This window comes from Ascaphus truei, chromosome 4 (genome assembly GCF_040206685.1).
Source record: "Ascaphus truei isolate aAscTru1 chromosome 4, aAscTru1.hap1, whole genome shotgun sequence".
NCBI lineage: Eukaryota > Metazoa > Chordata > Amphibia > Anura > Ascaphidae > Ascaphus > Ascaphus truei.
In genome coordinates, this window is record NC_134486.1 from 191,827,283 (window position 1) to 191,854,431 (window position 27,149).

The window sequence follows — 27,149 nt, forward strand, 5'->3', positions numbered from 1 at the left end:
ATTACGTCACATGTGCACTGACATCACGGCAATGGCGGATGCCTCAGAGTCCTCCGTGGAGCAGCCATGTATCCAGCTCTTGATTATGGTGATGGGTTCAGGTGGTAAGTATCCTGGGTTGTGTTTAAGGGACAGCTTGGGGTATGTTGTGTACAGGGGGGGCAGTGTCCTGAAATATTACTATATTTCTGCCGTTTGCTATGAAGTAAACCTAAGCAATTATATTGCAACTATTACGTGTGTACATCTTATTTTTGTGATCATTTTCAATCCTTCCTGTGGCCTCTTTCATTTGTTACTAAGCCTCCATGATCCACATCTCCTGGGTGCATATCATTGTATTTTTGACTGGCTTTTTAAAAAAAAATTTTTAAAGAGCTACTGTAGAGTGTTCACATAATGAACTCTGCTGTTTATTCTATTCCAGGCAGCACAGAGCTGTTTTCCATGCATACTTCAAAGACACTTATCAGAGAATCCGTCTTATCCTGAGCTTCCCTGATGTGGCTCTTTGAAGTCAAGTAATGTTATAAAGAAGGTCTGGCTTAGCAGCCATGTTAATTTGAGTTTTGGGCTCAGTTTTATTTAGAAAAACACACAGTTTAGAAATCGATGATTATGGGGGGAAAACCAGAAATGTGAAATGGACACTATTGTAATAGTATGCTGAAGAAATCTTGAAACAATAAAATTATTAATCATGCAGGGGGAACTGCACCTTTAGTTATTAGAGTCGAAAATTATAACATTATGGATTATTTTAATGTAAGCAACTATGCACTGGCAATATTGCAGTCTCACTGTACAGTATGTTATGTTACTGGCCAAGGCACCTTTTTTTGCTACAGTATGTTAAGAATAGATCTTCAAATGCATTGTGGAACATTGCTTTATACATAGCCACTTGTTATACAGATGGCAGTCAATAGAAAAAGTCCTTAAGGACCAAAGGTCTTGTACTTCGGCTCATCACATTGATTTTGTAACTTCTTTAACTCATCCATTGATCGCAGCAGAAAGACAAAAATAAAGTCACCTCGCTAATTTCATTAGCATCTATAATGTTAAACAAGGGCCTCTGCAATATTCGCGCCCCCCCCCCCCCAAAGTCAATCATACAGTAAGTGCTATAAATAATTAAATATTTTCAACAATAATCCCACCTAGCCTGGTTTTGTGTGTGTGTTTGTTTTTACTGCAAATGTTTCTTTTTTTTACAGAATTGGTACCGGGGGTAACATTTGGAGCTGAACAGCAAAAAAATACTCACCAATTTATTTGGCATTGTTTTCCTTCACCTTAAGGGAAATCAAAATGGCTTCCAAATCTTGTGTGTCCTGTGGTACAATAATAAATTGCAACATCTTCGGGCAGATGACATTGTGGCTTCTTATAGGATGGCTGATTAAATTCCCATAATGGAATACCAGTAATAAACCGCTTAGTCTATCTTGAACTGAGGTGCCCAGAGGAGTGTCCGCTTTAAATTATGTAAAAAAAAAATCCACAGCTACTGTAAATTGTTTAGGATTTCAGTTTTAAGTTCAAGGAAAGTATACTGCAGAGGAGGTATTCTTAAAATGTCAGAAATGATACAAGTGTAGCCATGCTGTAAAATGGCTAACAGTCATCTCTCCTACTGACAGTAAGGCCTGGTAAGTTGTGGGCATGCCAGTAGTAATCATGGAGGTTTGCCCTCACACCCTGGTGAGGTGCCCTATGTGAGGATGGGAGTGGCTACATACTCTGAGTCCACCCTTAGTGACATCAGAGTTGTGCCCGCCCCCTGACGATATAAGGCACAGCACTGCTAAAAAGTTAGGTCGGTTCTGCAATGTTATGCCAGGAGTAAAAGTAGTTGGTGTAGTTAGACACTGCAAAGTGATGAGACTGTGACCAGGGACCTGGCACAGGAAAGACATCCCTGCGGGGATAGGGAATCCCCAAATCAAAGACAGAGATATACCTTTCATAGGAAAGCAGCCGAATAATTATGTGTGGCTAGAAGATCACTGTGAGGGGCAGTTAGCCCACAACCATCAATAAAGATGATCCTGTTCAGCTATACCCTCGTGTGTACGTGTGGAGTGATTACACAGAGGGGTGCACCACAGAGGAGTTCCTCACCAGGACCATCCACAAGCGGACGCTGAGATCATGATGAGGTGGAGGCGCTGCACTGGATATAGGTAGGACTCATGCACACTACCTCAGCTGCCTGTCTGGGTTGGCAATCCCCACACAACATCATGCGGGAGACTCAGGAGTCCTGTTGCCAACAGGTGCACCACCAGACACTACACTGTAATGGGGACTGGTTAGACCACAGGGGCCAATGTGAAATTGGGTGGGTCAGGCCAGTCCAGAAATTCCGTTACACAAGGCAAAAAGGAAATAAATGTATAATTGAATATAGTTTAATTTAGAGCGAAGCAACTTTATTCCCAGAGAGCAGAACTAATTAAGCAATGGATGTAATACACTTGCATAAATATCATTCAGTTGTGCCTATTTTATTTTTCAGTAAAACAGGGGCATTAAAACTACTGTGAATCTGTAACTGCTACAACATGTTTTTCTTTCTTTTTAGTAGCAGCTAATGGCATATTGTTTAGTTTTTTTTAATTAAAAAGTAAAAATTAAGTGCTTTTATCATTTCAGTGTAATTAGCAACATGGTAGTAATGCGTGAATTTCATTATTTCAGTGTAATATTATATTTTCAATGTCAGAAAAAGCTTTGAAAAATCAATTCATGCTTTGTCATTATTTCACATACTGTATGGTAAAGATGGGCAAATGTTTTTTGTGAATTTGGATCAGCCGCGGATCTCCTGGTCCCTTTAATCTGCGGATTTTTGTGGATCACTCTCAAAAATGGCGATTGGCCTTTTGTAGATTTCTTTTTTTACATCGACACTCCATTTGCGTATTCCGCAATCTGCACATGGATTGTATCCAATGGCAGTTTTGGATCAATCCGCGTGGATTGAAACATGTTACAATCCGGATTTTGAATGGAAAACTCGGGAAAATCTGGGAAAAGGATATGGACTGACTCGCCCATCTCTACTGTATGACATCACTAATCTTATTCTCTATCATCACCTATTTATTTGCACAAAATAATGTCGCATCCGTCACTGTACATCAATGGTTATAGGTTTCAGTTTTATGGAAAACAAATGCTTGAAATTGCGCTCCTCCCTTTATGGAGTATGCAGCTAGGAAAAAGATTGGCCTTACATTTATGGAAAACAAATAAGAAATTGCAATTTATTAGTGAGATTTTTTCATTTTGATCTAAAATCTAATAACAAAGGAGCCAAGCAGTCTCCTGATTGACTATTTAGGTGGATATAGAGTAAGTCCTTTAGATGTCTAATTAGCAAGGAATCTGCATTAACATCCTGCAATTCTTGAACTATTCCTGTTGCATCAAATGTAGGAAACATATTCATCTTGTTTTAACACTGGTGTTATTTATGTGCTGTAACCAAATTGTTAATATAAGCAGATTCTTCTACCCACATTTAAACACCAAACAAGCAAAGTAAATCTGTTAAATAATGGCCCAGAATCACTAAAGGTTGCTAAACTTTAGTATGCCTTACTTCCTATTGAGATTAATAGAAGTTAAGGTGCCTGAAAGTTTATGGGGCCGATTCACTAAGCTCCGTTAAGTGGCTTTAAGAGCGCAAAGTACCCTTTAAGCCCGATAAAGCTGCATTGCGATTCACTAAGCAGTGATAACGCCGCTTTATCGGTCTTAAAAGGTATTTTTTTTGCCCTCGGCACAAAATGCGCACGATCAGACTATTGCGCTGATTTTTGCCAGTACTACCGATTCACTAAGCAGCGCTAAGTGAATCGGCCTTAAAAAACACGCCAAACAAACGCGCCAGCAAAAGGCAGGCGCAAAAGAAGCTGGACTTAGAAAAAATTTCATTGTTTACCTTTTTGCTGGCACACCATCCATACAACAGGCCCGCGGGGGTGTCCCGGGGTCCCCGCGGCCATCCGGAGCTGTCCGGGGGTCCCCGCGGCTGTCCGGGGGTCCCTGCAGGCCTGCGGTACCAATGGTGTGCCCCCAAAAATTAAACAAGACTGTAAAAAAATACCCCCGTCCCCTAACACATACACTACATTAATGTGCAAAATTACTATTATCCAAATATGGATAATAATGCTTTTGCCCATTAAATATACATTAATACAATAAATACATTAAATACATGTTGTACTCACCCTTGTCCGGCACCCACGATGAAGGCCAGCCACATCTTCCTCCTCATCCATACACTGGGGTGCTGAAAAATATACAAAATAAGAACAAGTGCCAAACTAATGTCCCTTTAGTCCCAAACTAATGACCTTAGCGGTTATTAACCGCTACAGTCATTATGGGGTTAAGCCACCCTGACCCGATACCCACCCTTCACCCATTTATTTGTACAGTGGCTTCATCATGTGTATATATATATATATTTTTTTTTTTATATTATAATATATACATTATAATATATATATTATAATATAAAAAAAAATATATATATATATATACACATGATGAAGCCACTGTACAAATAAATGGGTGAAGGGTGGGTATCGGGTCAGGGTGGCTTAACCCCATAATGACCGTAGCGGTTAATAACCGCTAAGGTCATTAGTTTGGGACTAAAGGGACATTAGTTTGGCACTTGTTCTTATTTTGTATATATATATATATATACTGTATATGCATGATTAACCAATATACAAATAAATACAGTACATGGCCAAATACAAATCTCTCCAAATATCAAACAGCACCAAGCTCAATCAATATCTAATAAATCTAAATACAAACACTCAATTTGACAATGTGTACATTATACAAATAATATTTGCATCATATATACTATGTCAAACAATGGTCCAAATCTGCCAGGTACATACTGGGTATTTGCTCGAATAAAGTGTGTCGGTGCAGTATATCGCTCGGCCGCAAAAGGCTGAAGCCATAAGCGCTATTCACTAAGGCTGCTCGGCGCGTTTACGGCTGGCCTCAGCCAAAAGGGCCATAGCGCACGATCACCTTTTCCCCCCCTGTTATCGTGCTAAAAGTTATTTAGCACGATAACTATTATAAACAAAGCAGCCTGTAAGAACTGCATGGAGATGCTGCGTCTCAATGCACGGCTCTTACAGGCGATCGTGCTGTCCAAATATGATTTTTAATAGTAGTATACATAAGCAGGGGGTCTTCTGAGCTGAACCGCATTGGTTTCAGGTCCGAGGACCCCCTACTTCAGGAGATATAGGCCCCGTTATGGGGTGCCGGTATCCCCTGCTATAGTGTGTGGGTGCAGGGGTCCCCTGCTACCACACAATATTAATAAAAATACATTAAAGCAGCTTCATTACCTTAGCGGCTATCCGCTAAGGCAATGAAGGGGTTAAGGCATAATAGCATGTTTATTGGGGACAATTGCCCCCAATAAAAATAGCAATATACCACACACATCCCCCCCGCCCCCTAACACATACACTACATTAATGTGCAAAATTACTATTATCCACATATGGATAATAATGCTTTTGCCCATTAAATATACATTAATACAATAAATACATTAAATACATGTTCTATTCTTGTTGATGGGCACAGAAAAAATGTAAAAACATAACATACATACATATATACCAGAGTCTCCTAAAGAAACTGTGCAGAAATTGTTGTACTTAAAAATTAGTAATTTTTATACAATAATTTGCAATATTATTTCTTCAAATACTTCTAATTTATAGTTTTCTTCAAAATCTTAAGAATCCTTCTGACCAAGGTCATGAAAAAAACTCCTTTCGAAATAAGAAAAAAGATACAAAACATATTTGTTTAAAAAACTCTCAAGTTATAAAAGCATGCAATAATATTTATAAGGAAGAGATGAATGAATTCAATAGCGCTGAATAAGAGCACTGTTGAGTATACAAATCAGTTATCAAAATAATCATTGGCCAATAATCTAAAATAAAGTCTTGGCAGAGAAAATACAATTCTAAACAAGGAAAATTAAGGTAGAGAAATCTATATAGGGGACTGAAAGCAATCAATACAACCAATATGTTCTACCAAGAGCTATCAATACCCATTTCCAAATACATGAATGTAAAAATCATAAATGATTTAATACCATTTTATTATCATCTACTACGATTTAAATTTACTTATGTCAAGGGTCCCTCCAAACTAATTATTCTAGTATATCTGATATGATCACTATATGCTTTTATCGTTGTAAAGGAAATTAGAGAATATATGTGTTCCTGAATCCTCAGTTTTAACAATCTAGTGGTTCTACCCACGTTTCTCATCCCACAGCCACAAGTGAGCAGATATATAACATATCTGGTATTACAATTCATAAAGCTATTAATCTTAATCTTAATCTTAATCTATAAAAGCATATAGTGTTCATATCAGATATACTAGAATAATTTGTTTGGAGGGACCCTTGACATAAGTAAATTTAAATCGTAGTGATCTACCTCTCTACTCTAGGCTGCACGCCTACCAGGACTTCAGTATTAAGAGATTTCTGTGGGTACTTTTTCATTATTCATGATTACTCAATGTGAGTCCAGGGACCATCCCAATGAGGGTTTGATGGGGGTTTCATAACCTTGCACCTTACCCTTTAGGGAATATTGGCCCACCTGGGGACTTTACTATTAGAAACAGTTTATCCATATCCTTATCCAGTCCTGTTTTTGCACACATATTGAAGGGATTCAGTGCTGAAGCGCCTTTGTCACTTGAAGTTGGGACTGCTAGTTTGTCTAAGTCTACATAATGGCACAGAAGGGGTTAAATGCAGTGTCCCATATGATTAATAGGTTAAAGCTATGTGATTGATGATGTTGTAATATGAATTATATGTAATATTTTAAAATGTACATTTGTTTTAAGCTCTGGGGGCTCTAGTAATTAAATGTAACCCACCATTAACTTGAATATTGCATTTTTACAAACATTTACAGCTAACATTCTGAGAAACTTCACGTTAAAATCATTACACTAATTTGTTTATTTTCTTTGTTTTCTAGCCATCTTAATGTAGGTTAACTCTTTCAACAGATTTATGTCACTAGTTCAGTTTTGTGAGTCTGTCCCTTTCAGTGTGAGGTATGTATACAATTGACCCAGATTCACTAAAGAGTCATAGGGGCCGATTCACTAAGCTACGTTAACTAGCGCTAAAATGTGTTACACTGGCGACACACTTTATTCGAGCTCGGCTAGTCCCACGAATTCGGGTATACCCGGGTGTATTGAGATTTGTGACTGTTTTCTGCCCGAGTGCATTGAGGTATTTTCCAGGCAGGGATTGAAGCATTTTATTCCCACTGGCTGCAATACTGCACAGTATATATATATATACTGCATTACAATTCATGAATTTATGCCATCTGGTAGACACGCGAAGCATTGCAGCCTATTAAATCCTAATCATTATCATTTAACAGATCAGCCGCCCGTCAGCCAGGCATGAACCCAGGCTGGGAAGGCAAACGCAACGGGGCTTGTCAGAGGTGAGGAGCGGCGCATTCCAGGTATCTGCCAGGTACATACTGGGTATTTGCTCGAATAAAGTGTGTCGGTGCAGTATATCGCTCGGCCGCAAAAGGCTGAAGCCATAAGCGCTATTCACTAAGGCTGCTCGGCGCGTTTACGGCTGGCCTCAGCCAAAAGGGCCATAGCGCACGATCACCTTTTCCCCCCCTGTTATCGTGCTAAAAGTTATTTAGCACGATAACTATTATAAACAAAGCAGCCTGTAAGAACTGCATGGAGATGCTGCGTCTCAATGCACGGCTCTTACAGGCGATCGTGCTGTCCAAATATGATTTTTAATAGTAGTATACATAAGCAGGGGGTCTTCTGAGCTGAACCGCATTGGTTTCAGGTCCGAGGACCCCCTACTTCAGGAGATATAGGCCCCGTTATGGGGTGCCGGTATCCCCTGCTATAGTGTGTGGGTGCAGGGGTCCCCTGCTACCACACAATATTAATAAAAATACATTAAAGCAGCTTCATTACCTTAGCGGCTATCCGCTAAGGCAATGAAGGGGTTAAGGCATAATAGCATGTTTATTGGGGACAATTGCCCCCAATAAAAATAGCAATATACCACACACATCCCCCCCGCCCCCTAACACATACACTACATTAATGTGCAAAATTACTATTATCCACATATGGATAATAATGCTTTTGCCCATTAAATATACATTAATACAATAAATACATTAAATACATGTTGTACTCACCCTTGTCCGGCACCCACGATGAAGGCCAGCTGCATCTTCCTCCTCATCCCTACACTGGGGTGCTGAAAAATATACAAAATAAGAACAAGTGCCAAACTAATGTCCCCTAACCACTTAATGACCTTAGCGGTTATTAACAGTGGCTTCATCATGTATATATATATATATATATATATATATATATATATATATATATATATATATATATATATATATATACTGTATATGCATGATTAACCAATATACAAATAAATACTGTACATGGCCAAATACAAATCTCTCCCAATATCTAACATCACCAAACTCAATCAATATCTAATAAATCAAAATACAAACACTCAATTTGACAATGTGTACACGATACAAATAATCTTTGCATCATATATACTATGTCAAACAATGGTCCAAATCAAAGACACTAATCCAAACAAGACACAAATACAATCAATAAAGAAAAACAAAGCCTCAACACAATTAATTTACCATCAATTAATCCAATCACCAATCAATTACAATCCAATTCAATTACATACTTCAAATCCTACAATCAAACCATTGTGTAAATTAATCTATGACAAAGTAACCATCAAACAACATCTATATGCCAAAAATAAGCCAATACAATAATCTATAAAAACCAGCCTTTAACTAAACATTTGCAAACATTAAATGTACATTAGCAACACATTTTTACACAAAGCAGCAAATTACCATTCAAAAAAACATCCAAACAAGGCAAGCCAACACGTTTTTATTATACCTGTATGTATGTCCATCTATAGTTTACAGACATAAATACAGATGCAATAAAAGAGCATTAAAAACAATGTAATCACATTAAAAATGAACATAGAATACAACCACTGATTTGTCCTGTACGTTGACAAAGATGAGATATTAGGGGGTCTGGCATAACAACATAACAGCATTTAGGATGAAGCCATTTTGTGTGAATATTTCAATCCGCCATCTTGTCTCTGTGTGTCTAATTTCTGTGTTTCATTTCTGTATAAACAAATGTGTGAAGCAGAGAATGGAATTTTTTCGCTCCTAGCTAAATTTATTGACTCTTCCTCATCCAATCAGCTTCAAATTAAAAGAGTAAACAGGCTAAAAGTTATGAGAACCCATGAAATAAGCTTAGATTCTTGCAGTAGAACCAATTCTCACAACATATTGCTAGGTGACAGAATAGGCACATCCCATTTAACCCCAGAATGGTTTTTAGCTGACAGGTAGTTATACAATATTGTTATGTATTACAAAATGACATCGACTTTAATATTGTTATGTATTACAAAATGAGGTAATGTTTAGTGACGTGCAAGCCCCCCCATAAAGGGGTGGAGCTTTAGGATTTAGGGTATAAATATATGGCATACCATGTTTATTGTTTGGAGAGCTTTTGTTTTGAAGCTGTCTCCGTTGTGCACTTGACTTGAATAAATTCACGTGTTATTCTGTTTTCAAAATAACCTCAGACTGTGTTTCTTATTTACGTTTTTCTCAACGTATGTATACCCATAGTGACATACATACATTCAAGACAAATAAATGGACATTAAAAAAAATGGACGTCAGGGAAAAAAGTCCAAAAAACCTGTAAAATAAAATGAAAATACATTTTCTTTTTTTACTTACCATTAGATGAACCAGTCACAGCAATCAAGGGGAACCGGAACCACTGGAGCAGCTAATCCAACAACAGGAACCAGGTAACCATAAAATAAATAATCCATTACAATCCATAAGTGTCTTTATCTTCTTTTTTCTATTTGTAATCCCTCGTGGGGTCTTCTCCGTCTTCTTCTGGGGTCTTCTTTCTTCTTCCGGGGTCTTCTTATCTTCATCCACCACGCCCTGGTCTTCTTTCTTCATAGGAGGTCCTTCCTCCTCGGCGTCAAGCCTGAAAATGAGATGACATAGGCTTTTAAAGGCCTATGACGTCACCTTTTCGCCATATGGTTCTCACAGCCCTGATTGGGCCGTGAAAACCATGTGTTTTGGCCGGAAAAAAAAAATGATGACGTCATTTAAAGGCAATGAAAGCACAGCCAATCAGAACTGGCTGTGCTTCAATTGCCTTTAAGATGACGTCATGAACTGAAAGATGGCCGGCCTCACATGGTACGGTAGCCAATCAGAGCGTGGGAAATACATCCCAAGTCTGATTGGCTCAAGTACCATGTGACAGGCTTTCAAGAACGTCACATCCGTTCTCCCCAAAGCCTCTGTCACATGGTCTACTTGAGCCAATCAGAGTTGGGATGGAGTTCCCACGCTCTGATTGGCTACCGTACCATGTGAGGCCGGCCATCTTTCAGTTCATGACGTCATCTTAAAGGCAATTGAAGCACAGCCAATTCTGATTGGCTGTGCTTTCATTGCCTTTAAATGACGTCATCATTTTTTTTTGTCGGCCAAAACACATGTTTTTTACGGCCCAATCAGGGCCGTGAGAACCATATGACGAAAATGTGACCTCATAGGCCTATAAAAGCCTATGTCGTCTCATTTTCAGGCTTGACGCCGAGGACGAAGGACCTCCTATGAAGAATGAAGACCAGGGCGTGGCGGATGAAGATAAGAAGACCCCGGAAGAAGAAAGAAGACCCCAGAAGAAGACGGAGAAGACCCCACGATGGATTACAAATAGAAAAAAGAAGATAAAGACACTTATGGATTGTAATGGATTTTTTATTTTATGGTTACCTGGTTCCTGTTGTTGGATTAGCTGCTCCAGTGGTTCCGGTTCCGCTTGATTGCTGTGACTGGTTCATCTAATGGTAAGTAAAAAAAGAAAATGTATTTTCAATTTATTTTACAGGTTTTTTCGACTTTTTTCCCTGACGTCCATTTTTTTTATGTCCATTTATTTGTCCTGAATGTATGTATGTCACTATGGGTATACATACGTACAGGACAAATCAGTGGTTGTATTCTATGTTCATTTTTAATGTGATTAGATTGTTTTTAATGCTCTTTTATTGCATCTGTATTTATGTCTGTAAACTATAGATGGACATACATACAGGTATAATAAAAACGTGTTGGCTTGCCTTCTTTGGATGTTTTTTTGAATGGTAATTTGCTGCTTTGTGTAAAAATGTGTTGCTAATGTACATTTAATGTTTGCAAATGTTTAGTTAAAGGCTGGTTTTTATAGATTATTTTATTGGCTTATTTTTGGCATATAGATGTTGTTTGATGGTTACTTTGTCATAGATTAATTTACACAATGGTTTGATTGTAGGATTTGAAGTGTGTAATTGAATTGGTGATTGGATTAATTGATGGTAAATTAATTGTGTTGAGGCTTTGTTTTTCTTTAATGATTTTATTTGTATCTTGTTTGGATTAGTGTCTTTGATTTGGACCATTGTTTGACATAGTATATATGATGCAAAGATTATTTGTATCGTGTACACATTGTCAAATTGAGTGTTTGTATTTTGATTTATTAGATATTGATTGAGTTTGGTGATGTTAGATATTGGGAGAGATTTGTATTTGGCCATGTACAGTATTTATTTGTATATTGGTTAATCATGCATATACAGTATATATATATATATATATATATATATATATATATATATATATATATATATATATATATATATATATATATATATATATATATATATATACATGATGAAGCCACTGTTAATAACCGCTAAGGTCATTAAGTGGTTAGGGGACATTAGTTTGGCACTTGTTCTTATTTTGTATATTTTTCAGCACCCCAGTGTAGGGATGAGGAGGAAGATGCAGCTGGCCTTCATCGTGGGTGCCGGACAAGGGTGAGTACAACATGTATTTAATGTATTTATTGTATTAATGTATATTTAATGGGCAAAAGCATTATTATCCATATGTGGATAATAGTAATTTTGCACATTAATGTAGTGTATGTGTTAGGGGGCGGGGGAGATGTGTGTGGTATATTGCTATTTTTATTGGGGGCAATTGTCCCCAATAAACATGCTATTATGCCTTAACCCCTTCATTGCCTTAGCGGATAGCCGCTAAGGTAATGAAGCTGCTTTAATGTATTTTTATTAATATTGTGTGGTAGCAGGGGACCCCTGCACCCACACACTATAGCAGGGGATACCGGCACCCCATAACGGGGCCTATATCTCCTGAAGTAGGGGGTCCTCGGACCTGAAACCAATGCGGTTCAGCTCAGAAGACCCCCTGCTTATGTATACTACTATTAAAAATCATATTTGGACAGCACGATCGCCTGTAAGAGCCGTGCATTGAGACGCAGCATCTCCATGCAGTTCTTACAGGCTGCTTTGTTTATAATAGTTATCGTGCTAAATAACTTTTAGCACGATAACAGGGGGGGAAAAGGTGATCGTGCGCTATGGCCCTTTTGGCTGAGGCCAGCCGTAAACGCGCCGAGCAGCCTTAGTGAATAGCGCTTATGGCTTCAGCCTTTTGCGGCCGAGCGATATACTGCACCGACACACTTTATTCGAGCAAATACCCAGTATGTACCTGGCAGATACCTGGAATGCGCCGCTCCTCACCTCTGACAAGCCCCGTTGCGTTTGCCTTCCCAGCCTGGGTTCATGCCTGGCTGACGGGCGGCTGATCTGTTAAATGATAATGATTAGGATTTAATAGGCTGCAATGCTTCGCGTGTCTACCAGATGGCATAAATTCATGAATTGTAATGCAGTATATATATATATACTGTGCAGTATTGCAGCCAGTGGGAATAAAATGCTTCAATCCCTGCCTGGAAAATACCTCAATGCACTCGGGCAGAAAACAGTCACAAATCTCAATACACCCGGGTATACCCGAATTCGTGGGACTAGCCGAGCTCGAATAAAGTGTGTCGCCAGTGTAACACATTTTAGCGCTAGTTAACGTAGCTTAGTGAATCGGCCCCTATGACTCTTTAGTGAATCTGGGTCAATTGTATACATACCTCACACTGAAAGGGACAGACTCACAAAACTGAACTAGTGACATAAATCTGTTGAAAGAGTTAACCTACATTAAGATGGCTAGAAAACAAAGAAAATAAACAAATTAGTGTAATGATTTTAACGTGAAGTTTCTCAGAATGTTAGCTGTAAATGTTTGTAAAAATGCAATATTCAAGTTAATGGTGGGTTACATTTAATTACTAGAGCCCCCAGAGCTTAAAACAAATGTACATTTTAAAATATTACATATAATTCATATTACAACATCATCAATCACATAGCTTTAACCTATTAATCATATGGGACACTGCATTTAACCCCTTCTGTGCCATTATGTAGACTTAGACAAACTAGCAGTCCCAACTTCAAGTGACAAAGGCGCTTCAGCACTGAATCCCTTCAATATGTGTGCAAAAACAGGACTGGATAAGGATATGGATAAACTGTTTCTAATAGTAAAGTCCCCAGGTGGGCCAATATTCCCTAAAGGGTAAGGTGCAAGGTTATGAAACCCCCATCAAACCCTCATTGGGATGGTCCCTGGACTCACATTGAGTAATCATGAATAATGAAAAAGTACCCACAGAAATCTCTTAATACTGAAGTCCTGGTAGGCGTGCAGCCTAGAGTAGAGAGGTAGATCACTACGATTTAAATTTACTTATGTCAAGGGTCCCTCCAAACAAATTATTCTAGTATATCTGATATGAACACTATATGCTTTTATAGATTAAGATTAAGATTAAGATTAATAGCTTTATGAATTGTAATACCAGATATGTTATATATCTGCTCACTTGTGGCTGTGGGATGAGAAACGTGGGTAGAACCACTAGATTGTTAAAACTGAGGATTCAGGAACACATATATTCTCTAATTTCCTTTACAACGATAAAAGCATATAGTGATCATATCAGATATACTAGAATAATTAGTTTGGAGGGACCCTTGACATAAGTAAATTTAAATCGTAGTAGATGATAATAAAATGGTATTAAATCATTTATGATTTTTACATTCATGTATTTGGAAATGGGTATTGATAGCTCTTGGTAGAACATATTGGTTGTATTGATTGCTTTCAGTCCCCTATATAGATTTCTCTACCTTAATTTTCCTTGTTTAGAATTGTATTTTCTCTGCCAAGACTTTATTTTAGATTATTGGCCAATGATTATTTTGATAACTAATTTGTATACTCAACAGTGCTCTTATTCAGCGCTATTGAATTCATTCATCTCTTCCTTATAAATATTATTGCATGCTTTTATAACTTGAGAGTTTTTTAAACAAATATGTTTTGTATCTTTTTTCTTTATTTCGAAAGGAGTTTTTTTCATGACCTTGGTCAGAAGGATTCTTAAGATTTTGAAGAAAACTATAAATTAGAAGTATTTGAAGAAATAATATTGCAAATTATTGTATAAAAATTACTAATTTTTAAGTACAACAATTTCTGCACAGTTTCTTTAGGAGACTCTGGTATATATGTATGTATGTTATGTTTTTACATTTTTTCTGTGCCCATCAACAAGAATAGAACTAATGCACATATGTTATGTTCATATTACTGAATTAAGCTACGATTTGCTTCTTTATTATGTGTGTTGTCATCTAGCAACTGTTGACGATTTAGGGGCATACCCACCCCTTGTCTCATGCACCCATTGGCTCCCGTTCCCTAGGGGGTGTCTCTTCCCCTTGCTGTGCCCTTCTGCATAGGAGCGTGATGTGGGTGGAGCCGAGAATCCCGTGCTGGCCATAGAGAGCCGCCCCCGGTGAAGACGCGACGAACGGGTAAGTACTCTGTGTCGCCGCGCTCACCGGAGTAGCGGTTCCACGGTGGTGAGTACAGGGGTTTGGGGTCTGTTTCCGCAGCGCTTTGATGCCTATGTGGCTGTACAGGGAGGTTTTAGCACTCCAGGTTCGTTCGGGAGCGCTTGGGGGCGTGTTCGAGGAGAGCGTGATGTCATCACGCAGTGTGGGTGTGGCTACGTCATCACCTGTGGCGCGAAAACGGGCAATTTGAATGGATATATAAGGAAGTATGGTTATGATAATATATACTCCTTGATAAAGTGTTTTTCAACACGAAACGCGTAGGAGGGTGTGTGCCTCCACTTTTTTAGATGGATTAATAAAGGAATATTTTTAATTCAACTTGTTTGGGACCCACTTTTGGCTGTGCGCCAGAAATCACCTTTTTTCTCAGACAAACTAGCAACCTTATCCATAGATTGGGAGAAAAATATGGGGCAGACCCACAAAACTGTATTATGCGTTAGCACACTTTTACTCGTATTTACATGAATAGAAACTGATAAAGTTTAGCATCCTTTAGTGGATCTGGGCCTATGTCAGATTTTACCTTTCAATTAGTTTATTGCATACAATGTGAATACTACATTTTGTCAAATGTGTTTTTACATACAAAATCTGCATATCGCAAGAAATTGACGTGCTAAAATTAAGCCACCAAAAACACTTTTTTCTAGGCTTTGAATTGTGAAAAATGTTCAATTTATAAGGTGAAATCTGCATCGCTGTATATCTTTGAAAAAAGTCCAACCTCACACGTAATTGAGTAGGACAGAAAGAAACTGATCAACCCCATTAAACAGAGACACATTAATTCAGATAACTAATAATTCATATAACCACTGCCCAAAGTGCTCAGAGACAAGTGGAGCAAAATCCATTTATACATTAATGCTAGAAATAAACATCCAAATACAGCCGAAATGTCTTTTTTTTTTTTTAGGATGTATTTAAATTAAAAAATCATTGATTTTTTTAATCTTGATTGATAGTCGCTAATAATTGACATGAGCATTCAATAGAAAATAAACAGATTGCAAGTAATATGTTCCATATAATAATCAATCAAGCCCCTCTAATATTACCTGATATGGGCATTTAATAAAGTCTCTCTACTGAAATGATCAAATAATACAGATGCAGACACAGCACTTGATTTATTAATGAAACTGTGTTGCTTTACCTTTAGTTTCAAGGAATCTCAGCAGGGTAGAAGTAATATGTCATAGCCTTTTTAGTCCAGAATTATATTCATATTCAGCATCAGCATGTAGTAGAAAACAATCTTTGACTTTTTAAAATGGTTCAACAGAAAATGTAATGGATGTGCAGGCGTAATACTGTTAGACTAGCAACATAACTCACAATTGATAGCAAAGTCATCCTAACCTCATAAAATACGCTTTTTATTATGTGTACATGTTCTTTTTCTTGTTTTCACTCAATATATTGTACATAGGCGCTACAGGCATACCTCGCATTAACGTACGCAATGGGACCGGAGCATGTATGTAAAGCGAAAATGTACTTAAAGTGAAGCACTACCTTTTCCCCACTTATCGATGCATGTACTGTACTGCAATCGTCATATATGTGTATAACTGATGTAAATAACGCATTTGTAACAGGCTCTATAGTCTCCCCGCTTGCGCACAGCTTCAGTACAGGTAGGGAGCTGGTATTGCTGTTCAGGACGTGCTGACAGGCGCATGCGTGAGCTGGCGTTTGCCTATTGGGCGATATATACTTACTCGTGAGTGTACTTAAAGTGAGTGTCCTTAAACTGGGGTATGCCTGTATTTGCTTTGAGGCCGTTTTAGCTGTAGCACTAATATGCTACGCTTCTTTGTTAAATAGAAAAGGCAGTGCACTACTATATACTTTATGTTCAAATTAGTAAATGCAATTGTACCTTTAATTGTTGACATGAAAGTAGTGAAAGTGCAAGCAGTCTTATTAGGGTCCAGATCAACAGGGTTCTATGACTTAGGCCTTGCTACATAAACTACTGGTAAGTAAAAAATGCAATATTGGCCAACAAAATGCGTTATTTTTATGGTGCAATAAATCAATGTTGCACTGCTAAAAAATAACGCATTTTTTTCTGCAACCAATAAAAAGATCGGCAATCATAGTCAACTCTCGATATTTATCAGAACTGCGGTAATGCCAAAAAATACCTCATTTTTTTTTAGCACCTACTCAAGGCTGGCGATACATTGGCCATTATATACATAGGCAAGATATAATAAACCAGCATGGAACAGGTGACAAAAATTTTATTAAAACACATTACTGTACAGATTAACTGCTTAGTAGCCCAAAAAGGAAGCTACAGTCCGAATGCCATACGTAGACACGGTTTGGTTCAAAATCGGAAAGGGCACACGCCAAGAATGCATCGTATCACCAGCAGCTTTCAACATGTATGTAGAAGCTGTCATGCGGCGAGCAGGCCTGGATGAGTCCACAATTGGTGTGAAAATAGGCGGCAGAAACATCAACAACCTCCGATACACTGACGATACCACCCTGCTGGCTGAAAACAAGAAGGATCTTGAACATCTGATCATGAAAGTGAAAGAAGAAAGTGAGAAGGTTGGACTGTGCCTGAACATTAAGAAGACAAAGATAAAGACAACAGCAAAAAATGCGAACATTAATATCAAGATTACAATGAAGAAATTGAAGTGGTTAAAGATTTCATCTTTCTTGGCTCCAAAATTGATTGCAATGGTGACTGCACCCCTGAGATGAAGAGACGGCTGACTGATGGAAGAAATGCGATGGTCAGTATGAACAACATCTGGAAGAGTAAAGACATCAGCCTGGCAGCCAAATGCAGATTGGTCAGTGGATCGTTCTCCCAATAGCAACATATGTCTACAAAACCTGGACTCTCAGAAAGGCAGACAGGCAAAAGATCAATGCATTTGAACTGTGGTGCTGGAGACGTCTGCTACGCATTCTGTGGACAGCCAGAAAATCTCTCTGGAGGCCAAGATAAAGCAAAAGCTCTCCTACTTTGGTCACATCATGCGAAGCAAGTCTTGAGAAAGAGGAAGAGGCCGCCCAAGAACTCACTGGCTAGATACCATCAAGAAAGATACTCGACTGAACATAGCAGAATTGAAAGAAGCCATGAGAGATCGGAAGAAATGGAGATCACTGATCCATAGAGTGGCCAAGAGTCATATTCGACTGAACGGATAAGGAGGAGGAGCCCAAGTTGTCAGCTAGTCACTAATTTCGACAAAATTAGTGATGTCATGTTAAAGGGAGGTAAGCACATGGAAATTCAACCAATTAGATGGGCCCTCATAGTATGCAAGAAGTTACATTCTGTGGCCGAAGATTCAATATATCTCTAAAGAAGAAAAGAAGATTCAAGAAAATAAATACTTACAGAAGAAGACTCTTAAATCAACAGAGGATCAAGTACTTTTTGGCAAACTGAGGATCCAACATGGGAGAGCAAGGATGCCATTGAATTACAAATAGACCATCAGTCATTTTTTACCATTTTTTTATGGTTTTGGGTAGGGTTTTTTATGGTGGCCATCAGACCTTGGATTTATTTTTATGGGGCATCGGCCCTTTATTGGATTTGTTCATGGTGGCTTCAGACTCCCGGAACAAAAAGTAACCAAATTTTCTTTACAGGTCACCATTGATTGTCACTATGGCTATCTAGGTCCCCATTGAAAGGGCCACACTGACAATCAATGGCTTTATTGTATAAAAAATAAGACAAACAGCACCACCTAAATGGATAATAATGCCCAATAGGGCTAATATAGATAAGGTGCAGGGAGACAAGGTGTCCCTACCAACTCCAAAAGGGTAATATATTGAAACAAATAGCAACCCCACACTCAAAAATACTTAAGTCAGATATAGTTCAAAATAGTATATTTTACTCATAAATATGAGAATAAAAGTGAAATACTGTACACTGTAAGCATACAGATAACAGAGCAATCAAACATAGTGTGAACAGGAAGGACAAACAAATAGGGAAAAATGAGGAGAAAAAATAACACAATAATATTCACAAAAGTGTCAGGGGGGGGGGCAACGTTAACGTTTCAGGGTAAATAACCCTATCTTCTGGCCCATTCCTACATGCAAAACATGTAGTACTTCCCTCAATCAGATCAAAAAGTGATCTAGCAAAAATGATCAAACAATCCGGAGTTTCAAAAGAGAAAGTACTGATGCATATTTCTAGTGCTTCAGGCAGAAGGCATCACAAATGATGGTGCTCCGGTGTTCCCCACACAAAGCCAGAAAGAAGACTTACTCTGGCAAACAAAGCACACAACTGCTTCCCTTAGTTATTGCTTTTTTAAATATAATAATGTCTGTCTTTGTTATTATTGAAATATTTGTAGAACCAAATATTCAATTTAAACATAGTTCCAATTGTGCATATCACCACTCAAGACGTGCTGTTCCTCTGCTATCAGAAGAGATGACAGTCTTGTAGCAGCAATCCCATTTTTTTTATCTTACTTGATCGGTTGTCTACAGACATCTAGGGAGCTTTTGGGTTCTGGAGCAATGAGCCTGGTGTGCTGGGCAAAATGGAGAAAAAATATGGCCACCAGGTTCAGGGTTTGCTCGGCATCCAAAAGAAAAGCCTCAACGTCATTGGAAAATTATGTTGTGGTTTTCTATTTGTGACCCTTTCATGTTTGTAGTCCACTCCAGAAAGAAAATGGATGGAAAAAGACAAATACCTCTGGAACCAGGGGATTCCCAAGTATTGCGGGACCATCTATGAGCTCCGGGAGACCCCCTGGTTAAGTAGGAGTAGAACAAAAAAAATAGCAGCTGGGATTTATATATCATAACATTTATATTTTGTGATTTCATGCAATAAAATGTATCCCTGTCAGCAAACAATACTGCTTGCTCCAGGACAAATGCACCGGCTCGAATTGTTTGTGACTGCCTCTGGGGTAATTAGATTGTCTCTTTGTAAAGTTTAGGGTTGGCGATCCCACCACTGAAATAGTTCAATCATACACAATACTTCATTGAATAGGTACTGGAAATGTTGCACGGTGTCTTGAGCCCACTGTTATTTTTCCATGTCATTAACCCACCCGAAATCCCAACAATGTCCTTAACAGCATTACATATCACAAGCCCAAGCATTGTTAAAGCACAATATTGCCAGTGTGCTTTATTTCAGGCAGTGGGAGTTTTCACATATGTAGGGACCATTTATATAAAAACAATGTAACAAACAAAAAAGCTTTTAGTACCATTACGCCAACATGTCATTCTTTTTGGCAATTTAACCCCTTCACCAAATGTCGCAGCAATTTGTTGGTTTTGGACAAGAAATTCAATACGACAACTAACTAGCAAAACTGTCTTTTAACTTTACAAAGATTTACCACCATAGGACTCTATATTTTCATATTTCTTTTATTGTAGCAACTTAAAGCAGCAAAACAGGTGAAATCTTATGGGTTTTTTTTTTTTTAATGAATCAGTTCCGTAGTATTAGATAAATGACTATGTTTTTGTATTTATTTATTTTTATTCAACTCTTAATTACACGTTGAATGAGTTTTAATATACAGAGCCAGCTTTGATTTCTGTAGCAGGTTTAAACACACCTCCCCAGCAGTTTAAGATCTTTGGAACACTTTTCTGTTTATGATGATTTGTTGCCAATATTCCCAGCAGTTTGAGCTGCAAACTGTAATAATAGTCAATGTTACCTTAGTAATATCCGGATACATTATAGCTGCTGAGTTACATTAACTGAAGGCTTGATTGGAACTGAAAGGCAACAATTTAGTTAGGCACTCAATCAGGATTTTTACAGTTTTATAAGGAGCAGCTTAGGTAAGAATGGTCCATTCCCCATGTTTTACATATAATTTAAAAAAAAAAGGGGGGGGGGGGTGTACAATTGCTGTTTTAAACATGTTCTTTCTCTTACTAACTGGCTCCAAACTATTTGATGGTTGAGTCATGTCCTTAAAAAAGGCTGTGTCCGCAAGTTCTTCTTGTTTGTGGTAAATGTTTTCTTCTATATATGGATGTTACGAAATAGGTTTTATTTGAATGTACAAGAGAATGTGTTGCTAGACCATGTTAAGATATATATAAAAAAAAAAACTAATAAAATTGTAGTTACAAAAAAATAAAAAAGGCTGTATTTACAGCTGTAACATTGGAAATAAAATAATAAAATGACGATATGATCAAATATATTTTGTATCAATCTGAAGTGCCAACTTCTTTTTTCGTTATGTGGATATTCAATGCTACACTAAGAACAGCAGCAGGTCTGCCTTAGGAAACGGGAACAACGTAACTTAAAAAGAACCTCTTATTTACAGAGGCTGTTAATGTGAGTGCTCCAATCTCTCTTTTTCTATGTTGCTAAAAACTTACATGGGGAAAATAAATACATAGATATATAGGTTACACTGTGCTGCGAATGAAGATTGGTGCTTGTTATCACTATTTCCATGTAGGGAATATGGATGCCTTTGGAGTACTGTAACTTGGAAAAGGAGTACAGTAATTGTATTCATTTGGTGTTGTTCGGAGGCTATTCGGTATGTATGAGCAAGTGCAATTTATGTGAGCATGTGATATTAATGGTAAGTACATTTCATGCTGTTTTGTAGAGGAAGTGTAACGTGTTGCTTAGAGGGTGATCAGAGAAAGTGTAAGCACGACTAATGTAGCTTAGATGAGTAACTATGAGGGCATTTTATTGCTTACAGAGTAACTATAAATGCATTTGGAGCATGTAAGAGGTTGATGTAATAGCTTTAGTGAAGAGGCTACTCAAATACCCTCTTGAAGAGGTGGCACTTCAGTATTCAACGTGAATTCTACATTGTATGGATATAAAAAGAATAGTATATACATTTCTCTTTCATGAGATCTCCTTGAAGAATGCAGTGTGTTGGCAACCATGTTATTGCTACAGCTCAATTCGAAAGCGATAATTAGATGCTAAAGCCCATGACGGCAGAAACCTTTCCTGAGCAAATAATGTGGGTTTACAATGTATTTAGGAAATATAGTTAAAAATGAGACGCTGTAAAATGTGATACTGCCGCAGTAAAATATTAGAATCGACATATTATTTAGCGGACAAGAGAAATTAATTTTTGGATGATTCAAAGATGTGATTAATGTTGTGAGAAAGGCTCACACTAAGCCAAGTTCAGAATAATGGAAAGTACTTTTGCAGAAGAGTATGGCAACACTTTATTACTCGTACAGTATTTCCAATGAAAAGAATAACAAGTCAATAAGCAGAAGGAGTGAGGGCTTCTATTGCCTTTTACCAATGCAAATAACAAATCTTCCTTCAGTGACAAAAGAAAATTGTCTTTGCCAGACAAATGCTGGCAATCCCATGCTGCACCTGCTTTAATTGCATCTGGCCACAGAGAAACATTAAAATTAATTCTCCAAAGCTATCAATATCTTCTTATCTTTCAAACACTATGGCATTATTATCCTGAAAAATGAACTGTGACAAATGAAGTTTATCAGGAAAAATAGTCATGGAAATAAGGACTGTGCTATTTAAAAATAAAGGCGACATCGCTCCGGATTGCTTTTCATTTCTTACTGCTTCAATATCATAATTTATCTGCTAAAGGAGGCCTATAAATGCTACTCTGCAGCTCTATATCCTTTCTTACATCATCTCTGCATTTATGTCATTCTACTGTAGAATTCAACTTTAGAACTGAAATGAATTCCTTCAGAAGATAAAATTGCCACCATGCAGGATTTTAAATTGAGTTATACAATAAGCTAAGAACGATGAATCAATAAGACATTAAATTATTAGAATCTCAAAGGGAATAATGGCAGAAATGCAGTGTGGCTGATTAAATTCTTCAAGCAAACTACTCTAGCTTCCCATTTTCAAAAGCAGTGCCCCAACAAAATCAGTCCCAGAGCTGTCATAACGATTATCTTTGTTTGTTTTCATTTTACAAAGCTATTCATTTACACAAACTCTGCTGTTCTTGCCTCCTAAAGCTATGTGGCACCCATGATTGGTGCTTAAAATATTCATATCCTGAAACAATAATGCCTCGAATGAGGAAACACACAATTGCTTTTAGACATGACAGTTGGTACTAATAGAACCACGTTTCTTGTCTTAAACAGAGACTGTTTCTTTCCAGAACAAACATAAAAGAATAGCATCTCTATCTTTATCAACCAATGTATATTCTGCATGGTGCTTCATGCCTCCTTGGTACAGTGCACTGTGGTGCTCAAAGTAACATATTAGCCAACAAGTAAGAAAATAAAATGTAAGTAGTTGTGTTTTTATAATTATTATACCAATCGCAGAGCTAATACTGTGACTAACGGTATTATCCAGATAATTAACTCCTTCAGTGTGGAAGAGACTGGAAATGCATTTCCGAAAAGTTGTTTAAATGCCCTTCTATCATTTAAGGGCTAAAGTATGCATACTAAAATAAATAGTACACAAATCAATGTAGAACTGATGGTGCACAATGTGGATTTCAGATCAATTATATCCCAGCAAAGACGTCAAGGTAATTTCCTAAACTCATATTGCTCTCACTTACTCTCCCCTGAATCTGTTCTTCCACTATCTTGGCTCTTGGTTAACAATAAATTCAGTTTCACACTATATGACTGCAATCTCAACTACTGGCCCTGGCACACTCCTTGATTATTAAAGGAGCCTCTTATTCCTTTTTTTTAAAATTATTTATAAGGTTCACAAACAGGGGGTGCTCAGAGCTAACCGGGTTCCTGAGATATTTACCGCTAAAAGTAGAATGGTGCAATCACCACAAGGGGAGGCAAGATGGTGTATTAAATCTCCTGTGTTACGCAGACCAATAGAAAGCCATAACTGTGTCCGCCGCAGCCTCCTATTGGCCTTCATTATGCTGGGGCATTTAAATATCAGAAAGTACTAGTGCTACTTTCACTGGTATGTATGTAAGGAACAAAAGAGCTCCTGGAACTGAAATTGGCATGGCTGCAACTGTTAATAGTGCAGATTACTGCCTCCAAATATTGTAATGTTTTATCCCAGTCAGTACTATTATAACATAAATGTTGGAAGTTTATAGCTGTTTCACATGAGTAAATGCAACACAAGATTGTCAATGTTACTCAAGATTGTCAATGTTGTCTAAAGAAGCCAATTGCATTTGGATAATATTTGAATAATTAATAATTAATAATTTTAGGCCTAGATCCACAGAAAGGTGGTAAGCTTTAGCAGGACTTTACTTCCATTTTGGGGAGTAAAGTCAACCTAAAGCTTAGCACGCTTTTGAGAATCTGGGACTTAGTGTCACAAATGTTTTAAGTGACATCTATAATTATTGCACAAAAAAACAGGGGGGCGGACTTGCATGGGTGAAAGTATCCACCAATATCCACTAACCAAATAACTAATGGAGATACTATGAAAGAGGTGCTCCTCTCAGCCAAAAGGTAATATGAAAAAGAAAAAAAACAAAGAATGTCACCAAAAGACGGGACCAAAATCTCATAAATGGAAGGCACTCTTGGGTATATATCAAAGTATCAATATTGTTTAATATATATATGTAATCCTCTTTACCCAGCTCTAAAGAAGGTCACATCAGATTAGTTATGAACAATGGCAATGGTCAGCCTCTCAGGCTTTCACATGGTGCTGGGCAGGTACAGGCTGGGTTTGGATGAAAGTATGTGTAAAAAGATGGATAGCAGGAACTTTTATAAAACAAAAAGATGTTTTATTGACAGCTGTCTAAAATACTTCACATGCATTGACATATGATGTACCTTGAGAAACACTTGTGGCAAACTCTGGACTTCATCCTCTGATTGTTCTCACTCATATCCAGGGGAGGTGCATGGCTTAATTACTCATTGAACAGGATTGAGTGGGATCAGCTTCCATGGAGGTTAGGATGCAATAAGAACCTGCTAAACAGCCAGGTTCAATGTGAGTGCAGGCTGCAGTATAGGCAGCCCTAGGAGGACAGTGGCAGTCAGGTTGCTTTAGAGGCAACCCAATGAAACCAGGACAATTTGCATCTTTCTCTCACAAATTCTCCTTTAAAAGGCGCTAGCTAGCTTACAATGGGCACATTTCTATTTGGAAAACAACAAAGGGTGACAGGAGACATCTTAATATATATTACTAAACACACAAACCTATGTACAGGACTCACAATAAGGAACCAAGTCAAACCTATGAAGAACCTTTGTTTCTAAAACATAAGCAGTGGCTATATATATCCTTACATTGACATCATAGATCACATGATAGGGAGGGGAGTAACCCGAGTGAGCCCACACAGTTAACCCCCTGAGGATATCAACCCTTTACAGAAACTAGAGGTGGCTACACATAGCAAAAATCAAAACCATAGTCATCAAGAATAAAAATGCTAAAAAACAAGCATCAGTTTTCATTCTTGATGGCTATGGTTTTTTATTTTGTGATGTATTAAACAATATTGATACTTTGATATATATTTTATATATATATATATATAGGCTTTGTTGTTTTCTTTAAAAAAAAAATTGCGCTGAATCAGTGAATACAGACGGTGACCCACAAGCGGTACTGATTCTGGAAGTAAAGGCTGCCACACCGCATAGATAGAAGATCGCCCTGGATAGGGAAGAAAAATGGCGGTGCACAGCGTGCCTCATGCGTTCCGGAAGAAGGAAGAATAGCGGAAGCTGGATGTCGATTTTCAATGCAAAAAAAGTTTAATATACAGCAGTGAACAGCAAAGACAAATTGTTAAAATGAAGAAAAAATCATCTTGAGAAAGAACTCTGACGCGTTTCGTGCATCCACTGCACTTTTTCAAAGAGTAAATAACCTTTCTCAGGTGCTGACCTTTGAAGGAGATCCTCTACCGGAAGTCCCGCCTATCTCTCACTCATTGGTTCCTCTATGATGGTATAATGACCAATCGAGGAGCATGGTGAGATGAATTGCAGTGCTAGCGGCGAATAGAGCTCTTCTATTGTCTCTACACCATAAAGCTAAAAGTACAAACATTGAAAAAAACTTAGAAAAAACTTTATCAATCAAAAAACATTATCAAGCAAAAAACTTTATCAAACAAAAAAACTTTATCAAACAGAAACAAACATTGAATCGAGCAGATCGTTATCATCTTAACACATAGATATGAAAATAGATGTAAGTTTAAAATATATGTTTAGACAATAAATACCATAAATGACTATATATGTCAAGAGGAACAACGATCTGCTTGAGAGTAGTTAAAAAACCATTAAAAAAGATGATATTTATTTTAATAAAGACATATATATTGTGACAGAAACCAGGGGATGGTAATAAATTCCATATATAGGGCTCCCAGGATACTGAACAGTTTCTATCCTGTCTGGCCTGGGAGTGCAGCCTTATAATACATGCACTCCATCCCACAGTTTTGGGCAAGCGCTGGAACTGAGGGATTTCTGTCACCTGTCATGCTAATTAGAAATCAGGTATGTAAGACTGATTTCCTGTTTGCTCTTGTCTCTTCTCCAGAGCCTGGAAGGCTGCTGAACACAGTGGGGAGAAGCCCCTTCCCCACACAGGTTCAATTGTTCTATTCATTTGGCTAACTCTGCAAAAGTACCTTGTTTTGTTGTTGGAAAGTGGAAAAGCCACTTCCACCCTGAGTTAGGGAAATCTAAGTTAAGTTATCGCTCAGGTGAGCAGGTTTTGTTTTGATCTGTGTTTTGTTGTATGCACTGTGGCAGTCTCAGTGCCTGGGACTGAATAAACCAGGCACAGCCTGTTTAAAGGAACAGTACGTGACGCCTCCTCATTTAACATACCCCAAAAGACCGTGTTCTAACCGTCCCGGACAAGCAGCGGAGCCCCGGAGTAAGCTGTTTGTCACATATGGTGGAGAATGCGGGCAGAACACTAAAAGGTCTGGGGGTTAAAGAACATTAAAGAAAAAAAAAAAAAGTTTTTTTTTCTCTCTCTCCAAACAAGATGGAAGACGTGGTGAGTGCGCTGGTACGCAATGTCGCTGTCCAGAAA

General features: G+C 37.9%; 1 protein-coding gene and 1 long non-coding RNA gene across 7 annotated transcripts in view; one reads left to right on the top strand and one right to left on the bottom strand.

Annotated features, from left to right (window-relative positions):
* PACRG (parkin coregulated) overlaps positions 1 to 27,149 on the bottom strand; it is a 978,203-nt gene that overhangs the window by 274,942 nt on the left and 676,112 nt on the right. The window contains exon 5 of one of the 6 annotated variants that reach the window (XM_075596735.1): positions 8,313 to 8,374. The exons of the other annotated variants lie outside the window; for them this stretch is intronic. Coding sequence (XP_075452850.1) covers positions 8,313 to 8,374 — 62 coding nt within the window. The remainder of the gene's footprint in view (positions 1 to 8,312; positions 8,375 to 27,149) is intronic. 6 annotated transcript variants of the gene reach the window in all.
* Positions 21,632 to 27,149, top strand: part of LOC142493162 (uncharacterized) — a 41,136-nt gene continuing 35,618 nt past the window's right edge. Inside the window, exon 1 of the long non-coding RNA XR_012801031.1 lies at positions 21,632 to 21,711. This is a non-coding gene — a long non-coding RNA (uncharacterized LOC142493162). The remainder of the gene's footprint in view (positions 21,712 to 27,149) is intronic.